General features: G+C 53.2%; 3 protein-coding genes across 3 annotated transcripts; 1 reads left to right on the top strand and 2 right to left on the bottom strand.

The window, feature by feature from the left end:
• The first annotated feature begins 13922 nt into the window (after positions 1-13922).
• EI90DRAFT_2178505 (uncharacterized protein) lies at positions 13923-15106 on the top strand. Its single transcript, XM_039052656.1, has 3 exons — positions 13923-14247; positions 14298-14553; positions 14623-15106. Exons 1-3 carry the CDS (start codon positions 14092-14094, stop codon positions 14952-14954), a joined length of 744 nt encoding a protein of 247 aa, XP_038912112.1. The 5' UTR covers positions 13923-14091; the 3' UTR covers positions 14955-15106.
• A 662-nt stretch (positions 15107-15768) lies between these two features.
• On the bottom strand, positions 15769-16443 carry EI90DRAFT_3073361 (uncharacterized protein). Its single transcript, XM_039061434.1, has 2 exons — positions 16341-16443; positions 15769-16278 (listed from the first exon to the last, which is right to left on the bottom strand). Exon 2 carries the CDS (start codon positions 16086-16088, stop codon positions 15933-15935), a length of 156 nt encoding a protein of 51 aa, XP_038912113.1. The 5' UTR covers positions 16089-16278; positions 16341-16443; the 3' UTR covers positions 15769-15932.
• Positions 16444-16527: 84 nt separating this feature from the next.
• On the bottom strand, positions 16528-18656 carry EI90DRAFT_3073362 (uncharacterized protein). The gene is made up of 3 exons (XM_039061435.1): positions 17785-18656; positions 16881-17721; positions 16528-16819 (listed from the first exon to the last, which is right to left on the bottom strand). Exons 1-2 carry the CDS (start codon positions 18492-18494, stop codon positions 16884-16886), a joined length of 1548 nt encoding a protein of 515 aa, XP_038912114.1. The 5' UTR covers positions 18495-18656; the 3' UTR covers positions 16528-16819; positions 16881-16883.
• Positions 18657-19143: the final 487 nt, after the last annotated feature.

Raw genomic sequence — 19143 nt, forward strand, 5'->3', positions numbered from 1 at the left:
TCCCGGCCTACCTACAGCTGACCACCAACTTGTCTCGGTTGAGTTAAGGGATGACCGCGCAACCGCAATTGGGAAAGGGCGATGGGCCATCCCTCTGTACCTAACCAATGACCAAAACTTCCTAAAGGAAGTCGAAGTCATTGGCAATGAGACCCTCAAAAAAATGATCAGAAACAATAATGTACAAAACACCTTCATTGAATTTGTATCTGCCGTGACCCACCTAGCCAGGAAAACCGCAAAAGTAAAAGCTGGCAAACTCAACTCCGAGATGAGGCGCCTCACACACAGACGTGACAGAGCCATGTTGAGACTAACATCCGCGGACGAGACCCTTGTTGAAATGACCCAAGTCCAAGTCCAAAACCTGTCAGAACCGTGCGAATCTTCGCCGAGGGTAGCCGTAGGCGACCGAGCGTTGCCCGCTAGTGGAATAGGCGTCCTACACACGACCGAGCTTTAGCGAGGAATAAACCCCACCGATCTCGAGGCCGAGGCTACTTAGGCGAGAGAGCCGGGATTTCGGCTTCAACGACTCGAGGGGGAGCGTTGCGCCTCGTTCTCGACGCGGTCCCGATACTTCAGAAAGTCAGAGGTCTCACAGGGGACAGAGGTAAGCCTAGGGGGTGTATTCTAGTTGATTTCGAACTACAGTACAGGCATTAGTTACAAGCCGTATATAAGCGCTAGGGAACTGAATGAGGAATAAGTCGCCAGATCTCGCGGAGATTGCGGGCGGAGAAAAGAAGCAGGAAAACAAACAAAGAGCACGTGCTCAAGACAACGAAGGTCAAGCGTGACCTTCGCCGCGAGATAACAAGGTGCGGCGAAACATGGAACAACGGGTCGCAGCGCTCTGCGCCGCTAGGTTGTTCAACGACAAAGAGGGAAGGTGTTGTGGAGAGGTGGCGGGAAGTGGTTAGACGGCGACGGGCGGCGAGCGGAGTGTGCGGGGAGTGTTCGGGCGTGGGAGAAGGTCAGGGAGGAGGTCGTCTGGCCCCGGGGAACGCCGGGTCGTGACAAAACCTAACAAAAAGAATCAATGAAATAGAGAAACTTAAACTAGCCAAATTGAAAGCGCGCACCGGAGCAAATAAAAGAATCCTAAGTGAAACAACCAACAAATACTGGTGTAGATGGGGAAAGGAAAACAAACCACGCGACACAATACCCGAGCTGAGAATCCCAGAGTCCAGCCCCCCTGCCTACACAACTGACTCAACCGAGATGTCAAACATAGCGGCCAACCACTACAACTCCGTCCAGTACAGAGACCTGTCTACCCACCAAGAGGAGAGGGAGACCCACATTACAAACTCCATAAACAAGATCCGGAACCACGTCCCACCAGAAGCCCTTGCGGACCTGGCCACCCCACTAAGCCTTGCGGACATAGAGAAAGCCCTAAACCAGTCTCCCCTAGGAAAGTCCCCTGGCCTCAACGGCATACCCACCGAGTTATTCAAAAACCTAAACACTAGGTGGAAGGAAGGAAGGAATGAGAATCGCGGTTTACATATAGTAAAACTCCTAACCTACCTAGCCAATGATATTGAAATGAACGGCATCTCCTGCCCACTTATCTCAGAAGGGTGGCTCTGCCCACTCTACAAAAAAAAAGATAAAAGAGAAATTGAGAATTACAGACCTATAACCGTGCTAAACGCGGAGTACAAAATCATCACAACAGCCATTATGAACAAACTATCCCCCATAGCCCCCCTCCTGGTCCATAAATGCCAAGCGGCCTTCATCAAAGGCCGCAGTATTTTCGACCAAATAGATCTCGTCAACCGTATGACCGACCTATGTGAACTAACTGGACAAGATGGTGCAATTATCGCCCTCGACCAAGAGAAGGCATATGACCGCATTCGGCACGATTACCTCTGGAGAGTCATGGAGTCCATGGGAATCCCCCCTAACCTCATATTGACAATCAAAAATCTCTACACCGATGCTAAAACAAAAGTAATCCTAAACGGCATGATCAGCCATGAATTCCCAATAACAAGAGGGGTCCGCCAAGGCGACCCCCTGTCCTGCCTCCTCTTCAATATCGCCATAGAACCTCTATCGATCGCCCTCAGAGAATCCCCATCCCTCCGAGGCCTAGAGATCAACACCCCCACTCTCTCACAGAGAGTTATAATATCCCTCTTCGCTGACGATGCCGCTGTCTTCCTTGCCAAAGACGATGACCTGAATACCCTACTCTCAACTCTAAGCTGCTGGTGCATCGCATCAGGGGCCAAATTCAACCAAGAAAAAACCATCGTCCTCCCTGTCGGCTCACCGGAATACCGCGAAAGGGTACATAACGAGAGAACTATTAATCCCTCCTCCGATGTTAGCCTAAATGAATCGATAACCATTCTAAAAGACGGACAAACAATGAGATACTTAGGGGCCCAATGCGGGAACAAGCCCAGTCATAAAGACCCCTGGCCCTCAATCACAACAAACATTGAAAAGTCGCTTACCCAATGGAACAAAACCCACCCCTCCCTTGAAGGCAGACGCCTGATCGCCCAAATGACCATCGGTGGAATGACCCAGTTCCATACCCGTGCCCAAGGAATGCCAAAAGACGTGGAAAAATGCCTAAACAGAAGAATACGTGAGTTTATTTGGAACTCCGACTCCCCCCCCCTATGAGCATGGACCAGCTAAACAGACCAAAAGCCCAAGGCGGAAAAAACGTCCTGAACTTACGAGACAGAAACGAGGCGATCCACCTCATCAAACTCCAAAAAATCCTCGATAGATCTCCCAATAGGCCCCCAGCCTCAGACGCCGCCGAAGCCATCCTACTAGCCGTTCTCCCAAAAAACCAATTGCCCCAAGACCCGGCACACCCCTTCATCACAAACATCTTCACCCAAAAACCCTTCCTCAACGCCCGAACCCATCATAGGAATATCCCAGCTGAACTCCGAAACACCCTGAACGTCGGAGCTAAATACAACCTCAGATTGGAGAACCCGACAATTGATCTTGGTACAAAGCTTAACCTACCAGCCTGGGCCCACCCGGGTCTTGAAAACAACCTGAGAATCAGCGACCGCTCAAAAACGGCATCCTGCCTAAGAGCGTCCCATAGTTGCAAACACGTCGGTGACCTTGTCGCCCAAGTCGACCACCAAGAAAACCCGGCCCATGACCCCACAAAAAGAAAGTGCCCCTGCCCCCCCTGCACGACCTACAGACTGGCTGGCTGTAAAAACCCGGAAGGATGTTACCAAACGGCAATGAAAATTGCCACGAACCTCGACCTCCATTACAGCCCATACAGCGACTCGCACCTTCTTCCCCTACCGGACCGCCCCCCTGAGGAAACAGCCAGGCAACATGCCATCGGAAACCCAAATGACATCAAAATCTTCCTCCCATCCCCCCAATTATGTTCCCCGCTCCACCACCACTACAGAATATTCGGCAGAACCCCCCCGGAAACCCCAAGGGACCTGACCCCCCAATCCCAACAAACCAGCAATGTGGTGGCATTCACGGATGGATCCTGTCCTCAAAATGGAGACACTAACGCGAAAGCCGGCTTTGGAGTATGGTACGGCCCAAACGACCCCTGGAACACTAGCAAAAGAGTCAACCCACGCTACCCACAATCCAACAACACAGCGGAAATACTTGCCATACACCACGCCGCCACCTCCACACCCCTATCATCGAACCTCCACATCAAGTCCGACTCGGAGTGGTGCATCAACACCCTCTGTGACAACCTTGAATCCCACGAAGACTCGGATTATGCCTACATAAAAAACCAATACATCATTAAACTGGCCGTAAGCGCCCTAAGATCCAGACTCACCCCAACTTCATTCGAATGGCTAAAGGGCCACACAGGAATCCACGGAAATGAAGAAGCGGACAACCTGGCCGCAACAGGCGTCCTCCTAGATCCGGATCCTCTCCCACCCGTCATGCCCCCCCTCCCCCACATACCGAGCGGAGCCCGCCTCTACGCCCTGAACCAATCTACAGCAACGAGACTGATCCGCAGAACCAGGTTAACTAAGAAACTCGATGTTAGAACAACAACGTCTAACAACATCGCTAAGATCCAGTCAACCCTGGAGAACCTGGGCAATGCCTCCCCCTCACAAGAGAGAATCTGGGAATGCCTGGGGAAAACCCGCAAAGAAATCTCCCCTGAGATCCGAAACTTCCTTTGGAAGCTAACCCACGGCTGCCTCAAGATCGGTGAGTACTGGAAGAAAATCCCAGGCTTCGAACACCGGGGAGAGTGCAACCAATGCCAACAAACTGAAACAATGACTCACATTCTATTTGAGTGCCCCCTCAATCATAGCGAATGGGTGTGGTCGACTGCCAAGAAAATGTGCCACCGAAGGAAAATTGCATGGCCCCCAACGTTAGACACTTCACACGTGATGGCCGCCCCGATCACTAAGATAATGAACAGTAAAGGAAACCCGAGTAAAGGAGAAACCAGACTGTACCAAATAGTAATCCCCGAGTGCGCGTGGCAAATCTGTTGGAAGAACGACCTCGAAACCCATATTTACATATATTTGTATCGAATACCTTCCTAATTAAGAGTCCACTATATTCTCGTCCAGCCGCCCTCAACTTGGTTTTCTCTATAGGTTATGAGCCCAGGCGGCTCGCCTGGACAAGCTTAGGTATCAAGGAAGTCCGCCCGACTCTCGCAGCAGTTGGTCAAAGTGCAGTTGACCACCTTCATAAGTCCTCAGCGGAGGCAGGGGCAATCCCCCGTATCTTAAGTCCCATGCGGCATTTGTTAAGTCCTGTACACCAGGCATCCTTTTAAGTCCTTTAAGGCATTGTTTTTGGGCACTGAAGTCCAGCCTGGCGCCCACCATTAAGGCCAGTGTGTGGCATTCTTCAAGTTTGTGTTGGGCACGCAAGTCCAGTCCGGCGCCCATTTTTAAGGTCGGACTTGGCACCCCTTTATCACCCCCTTGCTCTAAGTCCTTAGACAGGCATGCAATTTTCCTTATTTCCCCTTCCGCTCCTTGCCACGAAATTTGCTTCTCACGGCCACCGGAAATTTCCCTTCAGAGGGTGAAATTTTCTTCAAACTGCTTGCTTCCCACTCTTAATTTTTCACTTCCCACATGCCCGCTTCTACCCCCTTTGACAAACTCAATGACGACAATTACGCGGCCTGGGCAATGTATATGAAGGCCTATCTGGTAAAGAAGGACCTTTGGAGCGTTGTATCTGGTGATTCACCCCGACCAGTTGGAAGCGTGCACCACAAGACCGTCATTGCTTGGCAAAAGAAAAATGACCTCGCAGCCGCAGAAATCTTACTAAATGTGTCGGTCAAGTACATCACACATTGCGATAGTTCTGACGCTTGTGGCACCTGGAAGAAACTCCAAACATTATTCCGTGCCGAAGGCCACAGTTCCGTTGCTGGACTTCGCCGTCAATTCAATTCAATGGGCTATGACCCTAAGCTCTCAATGCGGGATTGGGTCACGAAGGTTGAAGACATGGTTCGTCGTCTTGCCGATAGCAATTCCCCCATGATCCCCATCGACATTGTAAACACCCTCATCCGTGATCTCCCTGAATCCTACACTCCCCTTATTGTCCTTGTCGACACCCTCCTCGATAGCCCGGATTATTCAGCAAATCTGGCAACTATTCAAGAAGTCATCAGACGATTGTTAAATGAAGAAGTGTCAGGGACGCGTCCGGGGTCGAGAGGGCCCGGGGGTAATGCCCGGCACTGAGGCCGTCGCGGGGTGTGGAGCGGGCGTGCGTACTGGCGGGCCCGATCCGGGACAGTGGTCCCTGGCCACTCAGACTGAAGTGGAGAATGTGTTATTATTATTAAAGAGGAAAACTATACTACTTACCTGAAGTGGAGAATGTGAGAAGAAGGTTACTTCTTCGGTTCCCACTTCAGGTACATTTATGTACATGCGGCTTGAGTCACATGACAGGTGCCACGTCATCCTCGGAGGCAGCTGCAGGCATCCGGGTGTCCCCGTGGGGGATCCCGAGAGCGTCCGCTACATGCGTGCGTGCTGGGCACAGCGGGAGGCCGTCCGGGGTGTGTGGGCCGGACGGGTCAATAGTACATCGATACAAGGGAAGGTGGTCCGTGTAGATAGAAAGAAATAAACAGGAAGAGGAACATGAGAAGAATGAAATAAAGAAAGGGGAAAGAAAAGGGAAAAGAGGGGGGAGGAGAGGGAGGAAGGAGGGGGGAGGGGGATAGACAGCGGGGAGCGGGTGTGGTGTGGCCGGGTGGGCCCGGGTGGGCCCGGGTCAGGCGGGTGTGCCCTGACATCACCCCCTCCTTAAGCCGCTTCGCCTCGAAGCGGCCAGGGGGTTCGTTCTCTCCCTTCCTGGGGCATGGGGGTGTGTTTGGTGGAACTCCTCGATCCGGTCAGGGGCATGGATTAGTTGGTCTCGGGGGAGCCATTCATTCTCTGAGTTCGGCCAACCCGCGAACTTTACTAAATACCAGAGCTTCCGGCGTAACCACTTAGAGTCCAGTATTTTTTCCACTTCATATTCCTCCTCTCCATCTACGAGTTCTGGGCCCGGGCGGGGGTCAGGGGGTCGTTCTGCGATCTCGTCCGGGCGGTAGGGTCTTACGTTCGTCACAGATACGACTGGGTGAATTCCCTTTTGCCGTGCGGTGAGTTGGAGCTTGACGGCAGCCGGGGAGACGACCTTGACAACTTTGAAGGGGCCTAACCACTTATGGTCTAGCTTCTTGGTCGGGCGGTCAGTCGTATAGTTTTGGGCGCTGAGCCAGACTCGGTCACCCTCCTGGTACTTGGGGGCTGTCTCTCGACCTCGGTCGTAGTAGCGGGCCATCTCGTCCGCTGCGTGTTCCAGGGCCGCCTTCGCCTCTTCCTGCATCTTCATCATCCTGGACGAGAAGGCGTCGGCGGCTTCTACCTCGGACGTACGTGTGGGCTCCGTCCCCATCCTGGGATGCTGCCCGGTGTCAAGCTCGAAGGGGGTTCGACGGGTGGACGAGTGGACGTGGTTGTTGTAGGCAAATTCTGCCAGTGGGAGCCAGTCCGCCCAGTCATCCTGGCGGTGGTTGACGAACACCCGAAGGTAGGCCTCGATTTCCTGGTTAACCCGCTCTGTCTGTCCGTCAGTCTGGGGGTGGTAGGGCGTTGAGGGGGTTAGCTTGACCCCCAGGAGATCTGCAAGTTCCTTTGAGAAGCGCGAGACGAAGGCGCTCCCTCTGTCGCTAAGAATCTCTTCCGGGAGCCCGTGGTGCTTCCAGACGTGCTCTAGGAAGAGCCGGGCGATACCAGCCGAGTCCACGGATGTCACGGTGGGGATCGCGTGGATGCGTTTGGACAGACGGTCCACTACAACTAGGATGGCGTTATAACCTTTCGACTCTGGGAGCTCTCCCACCATGTCTACCGAGATCACCTGCCAACGGTGGGTGGGAACTTTATTTGGGGTGAGCTTCCCAACCTTCCGTGCGGGGAAGGGTTTGACGCGGTTACAGGTGTCGCATCCACATACGTATCGCCCGACATATTCTGCCATCCGAGGCCACCAGTAGTCGCGGGAGACGAGCTCTAGGGTTTTCCATCGCCCTGGATGTCCCGTCACCCGCGCGTCGTGGTGTAGCCGTACCAGATCGTGGCGGAGTTGTGGGTCTTTTGGAACGTACACCCTGCCCCGGTAGAGGACCAACTCTCCCTGTCTCTCCCACTCGTCCGACCTCAACGTTCCTTCTCCCAGTTCCCTCATGGCTTTTACCACCTGTTCGTCATGATCTCTCGCTCCTCGTACCCTCTCTAGGATGTCCGCCTCCTCACCCTCCATTGAGACTGCTTCCGTCGCACGGGCCTCGAACCAGGCCGGTTGGAGGAGGGTCAGCCCCTCATTGTCGTCCCTTCCCTTCGGGTGGTCAGCGCGGCGGGAGAGTGCGTCTGGTTTCCCCATGAGCTTCCCTGGGCGGTGGACGAGGGTGAAATGGAAGCGGGAGAGGAAAAGGGACCATCTGGCCTGGCGTCGATTTAACCTCTGGGCCGTCCGGAAGTAGCCCAGGTTACGGTGGTCGGTGTAGATCTCGACTTTCTCCTCAGCACCCTCCACGAAGTGTCGCCATTCCTCGAGGGCTCGGACGATTGCAAGCATCTCTTTATCGTACACTTCGTAGTTGCACTCTACATCCGTGAAACTTTTGGACATGAACGCTACCGGGTGGAACTCTCCATCCGGTTGGAGCTGGGAGAGGACCGCACCGGTTGCAAAGTTGGATGCGTCGCACTCGAGCCTGAAGCGGCCGTGGTCGGTAGGGAAAGAGAGGACAGGGGCTGTGGTGACGGCTTCCTTGAGGGCACGGAAGGCATCGTCTTCATCCAGGCCCCAGTTCCAGGTTTGGGTCTTCCGGGTCAGCCTGTGAAGGGGGCGGGCCTTCTCAGAGAAGTCTCTGATGAACCGGCGATAGAAGTTTACGAATCCTAGGAAGGATTGTACTTCTTTCACCTTGGTTGGGGGGGGCCAGTCGAGGACACCCTGGATCTTCACCGGGTCCATCGCGACGTTACCCTCCGAGATAACGAGGCCCAGGTACTCGATCCGGGTTCGCTCAAACTTACACTTCTCTGGCTTGAGGAAGAGCCTCCTTCTCCTCAGCGTCTCTAGGACTTCTCGGACGACCCTTCGGTGTTCCTCCAGGGTGGCCGTGAAGATCAGGATGTCGTCCATGTAACAGATGACAACCTCCCGGTCGATGAAATCCCTCAGGATGTCGTTCATCATGGTCTGGAAGGTTGCCGGGGAGTTACACAGGCCGAAAAACATCACCATGGGCTCGAACAACCCCCGGTTGGTCGCGAATGCCGCCTTCCACTCGTCTCCATCCTTGATCCGGACGTTGTTAAACCCCCAGCGTAGGTCCAAGGCTGAGAAGTATTTGGCGTTGCGGAGGCGGGCGAGGACGTCTGAGATGAGGGGGAGCGGGTACGAGTTCTTCACCGTAATCTCATTCAGCTTCCTGTAGTCCTGGACCAGGCGTAGGGACCCGTCCTTCTTCTTGACGAAGAAGACTGGTGCTCCCATGGGGGATTTGGACGGCCGTATGCGCCCGTTCTGTAGGTTCTCGCGTAGGAACTCGTCTAGTTCTTTCTGTTCCGGACGCGAGAGTGGGAAGGTCTTCCCCCTGGGCAGTTTGGCGTCCGGTACCAGGTCTATAGCGTGGTCCCAGGGCTTCCGGGGGGGCAATTGGTCAAAGGCTTCTTTGGAGAACACATCCCGGAAGTCCTGGTAGTGCTCTGGTACTAGCGTCTCAAACGACGCGGGCTCAGCCTCCGGGTCGCGGGCCTCTTGGGCCATCCGCTGCGAGGGGGTCGTGGTGGCTCTCAGGTCATGGCCCCAGCTTGGGGGAATGATGGCAGCATAGATCCCATCCCCAGGCTCCAGTACCGGGTCCTGATCATTTTGTATTCGCGGTTGTCTGCAGGAGGACGGGCAGCGGGACATGACGACTCTCTGTCGTACCCAGTCCACTTCTGGGTTGTGGTGCAGCAACCACGAGTGTCCTATGATGAGGGACTGGCGCCCGAGATTTGCAACCGCGAAGCGTGCCCGCTCTGTGTGTCGCCCGAAGGTCAGGAGGGCTTCTAGCTCTTCTGTTATAGCTCCATTTTCGTTCGGGGTTCCATCGACATTACGGACGGGAATGGGTTGGGGAAGGGGGGTTGTCTCTAGGTTGTGCTTTCGGACGAACTCGGGGCTTACGAAGTTCCCGGTGGCTCCTGAGTCCAGGAGGGCTGACACAGATACCGACGCGAGGGAGGTTAGGGCGGTCAGTTTCACTGTGAGGTTAAGAGATCTGGGGGACTGCTTGGAAAGGACGTAAATGGCGGGGGGGGAGACTGCTACCTCGGGCGTTGCTGCCCTTGGGGTCTTCTCGTTCTCACGGGTGGAGGATGCGTTTCTCCTCTTTTTCTTCGCGATGACTCGGTGAAACTTTGGCATTGGCGTTGGCTTACGCGCGCTGCGGTATTTACACGAGCTATCTTCTACGGGCGGCCGGGACGCATCCCTTACCGGTCGCCTGCCTGAAAATCCCTCTGAGGTTCTTCCTCTGGTTCCCCCTCCACCGTCTCTGTCCCTTCGGTCAACTGCCTCTTCAGCCCTTCCATCAACGTCCTCAGGTCTTCCGGGTGGAGACGTCGTACTCGGCTGACCCTGGGGTGTGGGCATTCTCGCGCGAGATGACCCGGGGTGTTACAGTTGTAGCACCGTCTCTGGTCAGTCCTCGACCTGTCGAGATCCATCGGCTGGGGGCCCGTCCCTGGTGTAGGACGGGCTGCTGGGGTGGGGGGCGGAGGTGCAGGAGCAGGTCGTGGGGGGTTCTGCGCGGGTCGGGTCTGGGATGGGGTCACGGTCAGCGGAGGTCGGGCTGGCGGGAATGGGGGTCTAGGTGGGGGTGCGCGTGGTTGGGTGGCTTGGAAACGTCGCCACTGGTTGTCCAGAAGCGTGGCTTCGCGCTTCCACTCAGTCCAAGTGGTGGGCATGGGGCGGAGGCGGTGTATACTCTCCCTGAGCCGCGAGTTAATCGCTTGCTCAAACCGGTCGACCAGCCCGACATCGCCTAGCCTCGAGGCGGGTCCCAATATCTCGAACTCCTGGATGACCTTATCCACGGAGTCAGTCCCTTGGCGGATGACTGCCAACTTCTGCCGAGCTGTGGCCTCCCGGTTCGGGTCTTGAAACATGGCATCGAGTTCCGTGTTGAACTCGTCCATGGTTATGGTGGGGGAGGTGGCTGTCAACAGGGTGATCGTCCGTTGTGTCGCCCACGCCCCTGCGGGTCCTCCCTTCATGTAGGAAAGGACGAAGAGGATCTGGGATAGTTCGGTGGGGAACTCGGCTGCGCGGACATGGAAGTAGATCCCGCACTCGGCTTTGAAGCGATCGAGGTCTTCACTGGCTCCTGAGAAGGGAGTGGGGGCAGCGACCTTCGGTGGTTTGGGTCTGGGCGCGAGTGTGGGTACGGGCGCGGGTGCAGGGGCGGGTGCGGGTGCAGGTGGGGGGTGGTTGCGGGTTTGGCTCTCCACAATGGCTTGGAGCTCCTGGAAGCGGGCCAGCAGGTCGTCATACTGTTCTTCTGACACCATGGCTGGGGAGATGGGTGAGGCGGGGGAAATAAGGTTAAAACCTTCTTCTGCTGTCAGGGACGCGTCCGGGGTCGAGAGGGCCCGGGGGTAATGCCCGGCACTGAGGCCGGAGCGGGGTGTGGAGCGGGCGTGCGTACTGGCGGGCCCGATCCGGGACAGTGGTCCCTGGCCACTCAGACTGAAGTGGAGAATGTGTTATTATTATTAAAGAGGAAAACTATACTACTTACCTGAAGTGGAGAATGTGAGAAGAAGGTTACTTCTTCGGTTCCCACTTCAGGTACATTTATGTACATGCGGCTTGAGTCACATGACAGGTGCCACGTCATCCTCGGAGGCAGCCGCAGGCATCCGGGTGTCCCCGTGGGGGATCCCGAGAGCGTCCGCTACATGCGTGCGTGCTGGGCACAGCGGGAGGCCGTCCGGGGTGTGTGGGCCGGACGGGTCAATAGTACATCGATACAAGGGAAGGTGGTCCGTGTAGATAGAAAGAAATAAACAGGAAGAGGAACATGAGAAGAATGAAATAAAGAAAGGGGAAAGAAAAGGGAAAAGAGGGGGGAGGAGAGGGAGGAAGGAGGGGGGAGGGGGATAGACAGCGGGGAGCGGGTGTGGTGTGGCCGGGTGGGCCCGGGTGGGCCCGGGTCAGGCGGGTGTGCCCTGACAAGAAGCCCGTCAGCGCGAAGCCGCGTCTATAGATGGGCCAGCTGTGGTGAACATTACCCAGACTCATAAAACACCGGGTACCTGTTACAACTGTGGTGCTTCAGACCACATGCGGAGCAACTGTGACATCAGCACTCGAGAAGCACGTCGCCGTCAAAAAAAATAATACAACCAAGTCTGGATCAGTGGAGAAGGGACATGCGAAGCTAGCAGATGTGGATGGATCTTATCCTGAATCACACGCTCTTTATTAATTGCATTCTTTATACTTCTCTCTCCTTAGTTTCTTCGTTCGAGAGGGTGTGTTGGAAGAACGACCTCGAAACCCATATTTACATATATTTGTATCGAATACCTTCCTAATTAAGAGTCCACTATATTCTCGTCCAGCCGCCCTCAACTTGGTTTTCTCTATAAAATCTGGAAGGCCAGATGCCGGAGAGTCATTGACCCCGACCACCCGCGAACCACTCCGAGCGAAATCAGAAACGCCCTCCGAGCCGGTCTCAACGACAAACTCCAACAAGATATTGCCCTGACAAATCGTAAGAAATACGGCCGAAAGGCCCTGCCGGCCAAGCTAGTCCTGCTCACCTGGAGCGGGAACCTCCATGAAGAAGGGAAACTGCCGGACAACTGGCTTAACAGCCCCGGGGTTTTAGTGGGTATACCGGACCCCCCATGACCGGGGCCGGGAGTCCCACACAGCGCCGATAACCGGCCAGTGCGCAACGCATTTCCCCGCGGTGGCAGACCGGCACAGACCACTCTATGGGATCCTATCTCCCTACACAAACCCCAAATACATGACCATGTATCGCGAAAGCTACTGGGGTTCCACCAAAAAAAAAAAAAAAAAAAAAAAAAAAAAAAGATGTCGTGGCAGTGCGGCTATCCGATCGTCAATACACAGCCTCGCAAGCTCGGTCAATGACAAGGTTGCTGGTGTATGAGCTCCAATTGGGAACGAGTCTGTCGGCCTGATCCAGACTCGTACCCAGTCGTCGTCGCTCCGTGGACGCGCACTGCGCACACGCAATTTCAAGTTGGGTTTATATTAAAAGTCACAGTCACCTTTACATGATGCATGAGTAGTCATCTTTTGTATTGAATACTTAAAGTCACATGTGCCGGAAATAGAGTTAAACCCGATCACCTACTCCGAAAACCAGCGCGCGACACTTCGCTCCAACGACTGGCACAAAAGTTGGGTGGCGGTGTTTTTCGGCAGCATCCGGGACTGAATTGTTGAGTCCACACAACTTGTGCGCAACAGATTAGGTTGTAGTCCGGTACATTTTTAGTGTCAACTCACATAAGATTTGTACCCGACCCACCCCAAAGGGTATGAAGGGCTGCGGAGTCAATAGCCTGAGCATGCAGAGAATCTAAGCCTTATATATTACTTTGAGAGCGTTGCTGTGTTGGTGCAAATTAGTGCAAATGGTATAGCGTTTGCTGAGGCTATGCACTTTTTTTGCTTGCTCGGGTTCGACTCCCACTTGGTAACTTCCTTTTTTTCATGCATCACCCCTTTCATACATGCGACAAATTTCCGTATACATCACCAAGACGTGAGGAATGAATGAAAAAAGGAAGTTACCAAGTGGGAGTCGAACCCGAGCAGGCAAAAAAAGTGCATAGCCTCAGCAAACGCTATACCATCTGCACTAATTTGCACCAACATAGCAACGCTCTCAAAGTAATATATAAGGCTTAGATTCTCTGCATGCTCAGGCTATTGACTCCGCAGCCCTTCATACCCTTTGGGGTGGGTCGGGTACAAATCTTATGTGAGTTGACACTAAAAATGTACCGGACTACAACCTAATCTGTTGCGCACAAGTTGTGTGGACTCAACAATTCAGTCCCGGATGCTGCCGAAAAACACCGCCACCCAACTTTTGTGCCAGTCGTTGGAGCGAAGTGTCGCGCGCTGGTTTTCGGAGTAGGTGATCGGGTTTAACTCTATTTCCGGCACATGTGACTTTAAGTATTCAATACAAAAGATGACTACTCATGCATCATGTAAAGGTGACTGTGACTTTTAATATAAACCCAACTTGAAATTGTGCGCAGTGCGCGTCCACGGAGCGACGACGACTGGGTACGAGTCTGGGCCTGATCCCTCTAAGCCGGGACGCCGCAATCAATGAACGGAGTTAGCCGAAACTCATTGATGTTGCGACCCTGCCGTCAGGTGAGCCCGTCATTCGGGGTGGTTTGACACCCTGCAAACGGGGAGCTTTTTCCGTGTGGCTGTGCTCTGCTCCTCTCACCCACTCTCGCCATGCTTTACACGCTCCTCGTCAACGCTGGATTGATTCTTGGGAGCATACTGGCCTATTTGGGCGGGAGCGACCCTAATGAAGACCTCACAAAGGGGGATCGGGTTCGCCGTGAAACTCATATGACAAGCCCACTGAATCAGGTGAAGATAGCGAGAGTAAGCGTTCGACGATAGTGGCGAGCGCAGTCCATTGACCCATATTTCAGTTCTCCTCTGGCATTTTCACTCTTCTAGAGTTGTATTTGCAATTGACCCCAGCACCAACTCATCCTTATCTCATCTCTCTTCCCGATATTCTCAAACGGGTTCTCCCCAACTTTTCTCCCGTCCCCAATTCCGCGTCATTTATCACCGGACTTCGTGTACTGGCCCTTTTTGCCTTTATCGCCGGTGGAGCTCTCCGTCTCTGGGCGATACACACTTTGGGGCGTCTATTCACATTCACACTCACCATACGCGAAGGTGAGTAAACATTTCTCGACAAATACAATCTTCTACGGACCAGATCCATTGGACTAACAACCTTTCCAGGCCACAAGCTCATCACCAGCGGGCCTTATGCTTACGTGCGGAATCCAAGCTACACAGGATTCTACATTCTCTGGGCAGGCGGGCTTATCCTTGGGACTACAAGCGAACAAGCAGAAAGAGCCATCGGCCTCAGGACCGCTATTGTTGAAGCAGGTACGCTAGGGGTAGCGAGTATATTGCTTTTTGCCCTTGCTGCAACTCTCATGGTGCATCGGAACATCTTGGGACCGAGAATCAAAAACGAAGAGGAAATGCTTGAAGCTGAGTTCAAGGTGGAGTGGGAAGTGTACACGAGGGATGTCCCATATAAAGTTCTACCCTACGTGTGGTGAGGGTGGAGTGCTCAAAAACCCCCGTGGGGACCGACCTCGAACCCCGCTGGAGCAAACGCTCTGCTGATCCCTACAAAATAGATTCCTTCCTGGTCACCCATTCCTTGTACTGCAATTCCCCCCCCCCCATAGAATCCATTATCTACCTATCGACGGACAAGCTTACACCAGACGCACCGCGCAACTTTGTTTCTGGATGGATCCCATCGTTGGATCATGAGGGTTTTATAAGAGTTAATTCTTCATGCAGGCTTAGTCGTCGTTCTTCCCCCCGGCCGTGATATGCTTCGTGATACGACTTGAAATGCAGATATCTCTACTAAGTCACACTGACGAGAGGGCTCGTGCACGAAGAGTTTCGTTACTCGCACCCAGCCTTCGGTTGTATACATTTCCTATTGGAGACCGCGGAAGAAGGCATTTGAGCCCGATACGGTGTACTATCATTAGATTCCCGTCCAATGCTTTGGTTGATCCCAGAAGTATCTGTTTCGCTTCTTCCAGGGTCGGCTTGCCCCCATTGTATCCAGCTCCGAATCTTTTTCACCGTACGGGCACATCCGACATCGTCCGTCTAGAGCCCGCGGGAGATGATCTAGGGAGAATGCTTTCTCCAAGACGGATAAAGTCCCAGATTCAGAGTGTAGAGTATCTTGAATAATGGCAGATCGACAATGAATAATAAGGCTTGTTAATTAGATAAGAGAAAGTGGCGGAAATGCGACACCACCCACGTGGGGCAAGTGACGCAAAGCTGGAATTGACCGTGGTAGTGATGGAGACGGTCAGGAGATTCCTGCCTTGCAGGTTGGGAGCATAATTCCAGGCAAGGCAATAAGCCTGTTCGGCTTCCAAGAGCGATCACACCTTTTTGTCCCGCCCAACAAGGCAAATTAGAAATCCGGAGGAAAGTGATAAGTCGACCGTCCGTGGGCGGTAATTGGAACGCCGAAAGTATACGACCCATAGTCAACAATGTCAACCCCAAAACGTGGTTGCTAACAAGGGAGGTGGCTCTTGGGCACCCATATATAGGCAGGACTCCAGACTCCAGCCTCTATGATCGACTACCCACATACATTGCAAGGGGTTTCCATATATCTGCCAAGCCCGACATGCCGCGCGTGGCCCCATGCTTTCCAGGCGAAGCACAAGAATCTAAGAATTGCCACTTGTCTTATAATACCGTAAGCACTTTGGCAACGAGCAAACAAGGATAGGATGATCGATCCCCTGCAAAATGGTACTGTGCGCCATTGCGGAGCTCACGTATCAAGGAAATTAATTCCACAAATTGGGTTCATCTCGGGATGTGCATCTAGTGCTAGGAGATGTGAAGTGGATCAGGAACTGACCACGCCACTCCTCAAGGTAGGTTGGGAGTACCTATTATGTGACTTATGTAGTTCCATGCTTCAGCGTGGCGCCGAAAACTGGCGACGGTATCGATTCCATCAGTAAATAGATTCCCGGGGATATTGCACACCCCAGGATGTTTGTGCTCATGACCAATCCGGTAAAGTTAAAGGCCGACAGCCTGAGCGCCTTCAAACTTTTGCAAGTTTCGGGCAGTGCAGCATGAAAGGTGTGATATTTCGTCAAATTGCGAAATGGACGAGACAGCGTGAAGAGGCTGCATGAGTCAGTTTTATATATCGACCAGGGAGCGAACATTGTCCATGCTCCACTATAGAAGGGCGTTCGGGTTGACCACCAAAATGCATACGGAAACATTGATGCCCTAAATAAACTCCAAGAATGGGAGGCATCAAGGAGGTTCCAGCCTCGGGGATAATTCCTACCACTTGGATCGAAAATTGACGGAGAGCTGTGGACGGGGATTTGAGGACGTTGACGATGTTTATCTAAGGGTCTGGTGTCATCCCGAGCATGGCACAAACTAAATCAGAAGTATGGTCTACATACAACTTATCCGAAATGCGGAAGGAAGGTGGACCAAGACGGGATTTGGTATAGATCGGGAGGAGGCGAACGCAGGGAGGTGAACGAAACAACAAGCAAGATAATCCGGGCAGTGACATAAACGGCCGTAATGACCATTATACAGTTCTTGGCTATATTGGGGTTATCAAGCCTTTCGCAGAGCACACAAAGGACAGGGAACGCTGCGATAACTAACGCCGACGTCCGCCACAACTGCATCTCCGCAAGCGTCGGAAAGGGGGATGACCACGCAAAGCAATGGATTCCCCCAAAAATGATGCCCGTGGCTATAAACATCCAACTAGGGTCTAGTTCCATGATCTTCGCTAGAGCCGAATGTATGTCAGTCCCCGTTCCAGGTCGCGGCTGAACGACATCCATCCCAGAAGTCGAGAAATTGGGTCGGGGCTCTTTCGCCACATGGATTGCCAGGAATCGAACGTTAACGGGTTTATGCCACCACAACAAGTAGACAAGGGCGTTGAACGCCGCATAGCCCAGTGTCATTGCCTCCAGTTGTGATCTGTGCAAATCGCCTACCCATCGTCCGACATATTGAGCGATAAACCATAGTAGTTGAAGGATGATGGCAAATTCAGCGAAGAGGTCCCCTCTGCACCTGTCAAGAATTTGCTCTTTCGTTATTACGACCCTTCTCTGATCCCCAATTTTCTGAATTATTCCAGGATACTTTTCAAAGACACTCAAGGCATCTACATTCCTATCGGGAATCACTGCTGCTCCTTCGGACGAGTCGAAGAAGCCGCGCATGACAACAAAATAGGAATGCGTAAACGTCCATCCTTGAGACATGTACAAGTCAGAGCTTTTCCCCCCCTTTAAAATGTGCGCAATCCTCAAATTCGGGGGCGCACCTTGAATCATCTTGCATTTTTTCGACATTATCCAAGCGTTGCAGAAATCCATCCATCCATCCATCAGAATGACCCCCGGTGAAAGCAGTGAACCCATCATCAAGCCAACACGAGGTAATTTAAACGACCAAGTACTGTGATGCCGTGCTGACAGGTCCGGATGCATCCCCGTGCAGACGCACGCAAAAATGGTGAAGGCACAACTATAAATGAGGCTCCACACCGTTCGGCAATTCTGTAGATCATTGCAAGTATGAGATCCATGTAGCGAGAAATCAGTGATGTTATGAGGAGGGATAGAGGCTCCGTAAACATTGTGAGAAAGGATGAGGTTGATGAGCACGGTTGCCATTGGGGGCGGGGGTGCAGGCGCACCAGTCATAGACGGAGTATGAGTTTTATATTGTGGACCGAACGCATGACAGAAGCACTTCAGCTCATGCAGCTTCCCGGGGCGGGCCGATGGGATTCCGTAGGTCCCATAACTAAATTCGACCACTGATGGAGGAACATAATCAACTTCGAAATTGATGCCGTGGGGGAGGGGGTCTTGTCGATAACGTCGATATGAGCCAAAAACTTCCGACCCGATAAAATTCCTGTGATGAGAGCGTGGGTAGGCGCAATCAGAGAATTTCAACGGGGCTAAACGCCAGAAGTGGAAGAGAATAAAGCGAGCCTTTTTATATTGTCGCCTTGGGATTATTCTAAGTCCCGTCATCAGACAGGGCGGGATATAATAGGTCCACCCGCGCCGTCCCAAACAGATTAAGCACAGAAGCAAAGCGCCGTCCAGTGAACCCTCAAGGATCTTCCGGACAAACTGAAATGACAATCATACCGAACGGACCCAGAAATTGAACACCGCATTCTCCAGACTCAGTGCCAGTCGCTCACGTGAGCGACTGGCACTGAGTCTGCGCATTCTCCGCATAGAGTTGATTAATTCAGCCTCGCCTTATCAGTTTCCCAGGAATTATCACAGGAGACTCAACTCGCAGATCCTAGCCAAACGGCGTATATGCCGCCTCATAGCTTTTGAATCATAGCAAACCCTTTCCCGGTCTTCCTAAAGCTTCGCATGATGGTGTTTTGCTTTCAACGGTCCAGGGACCTAAGCCGTGGTCGCAGGAGCGCATGAAGACACAAGTTGGGGCCCGCACATCAACTGGTACGTCACCAAGCCCACCCATACAGTAAGGCTGACACTTGGGTTCAGGTCTAGACACTATGCACACATTGCGCGAACGGGAACAACTCGGCCGATCGAGCAACTATATTGTAACGTTAATTAAGTAGTCGAGAGGCCTTCCTTGAGGGATGTTGTACTCGGCTCCCTGGTCATGTTTTCGAAGCAAAGCCGACTGCGT

The sequence above is a fragment of the Cantharellus anzutake genome, assembly GCF_015039405.1.
Source record: "Cantharellus anzutake strain C23 chromosome Unknown EI90scaffold_54, whole genome shotgun sequence".
NCBI classification, from domain to species: Eukaryota; Fungi; Basidiomycota; class Agaricomycetes; order Cantharellales; family Hydnaceae; genus Cantharellus; species Cantharellus anzutake.

Bases quoted from the DNA above. Each gene is read 5' to 3' on its own strand.
- EI90DRAFT_2178505 (XM_039052656.1), top strand. From the start codon at position 14,092: ATGCTTTACACGCTCCTCGTCAACGCTGGATTGATTCTTGGGAGCATA. The intron at 14,248-14,297 runs GTAAGCGTTCGA...CCCATATTTCAG, and splicing joins ATCAGGTGAAGATAGCGAGA to TTCTCCTCTGGCATTTTCAC. The intron at 14,554-14,622 runs GTGAGTAAACAT...CAACCTTTCCAG, and splicing joins CACACTCACCATACGCGAAG to GCCACAAGCTCATCACCAGC.
- EI90DRAFT_3073361 (XM_039061434.1), bottom strand. From the start codon at position 16,088: ATGGGGCCACGCGCGGCATGTCGGGCTTGGCAGATATATGGAAACCCC.
- EI90DRAFT_3073362 (XM_039061435.1), bottom strand. From the start codon at position 18,494: ATGACGGGACTTAGAATAATCCCAAGGCGACAATATAAAAAGGCTCGC. The intron at 17,722-17,784 runs GATGATTCAAGG...GGGGAAAAGCTC, and splicing joins ATAATGTCGAAAAAATGCAA to TGACTTGTACATGTCTCAAG.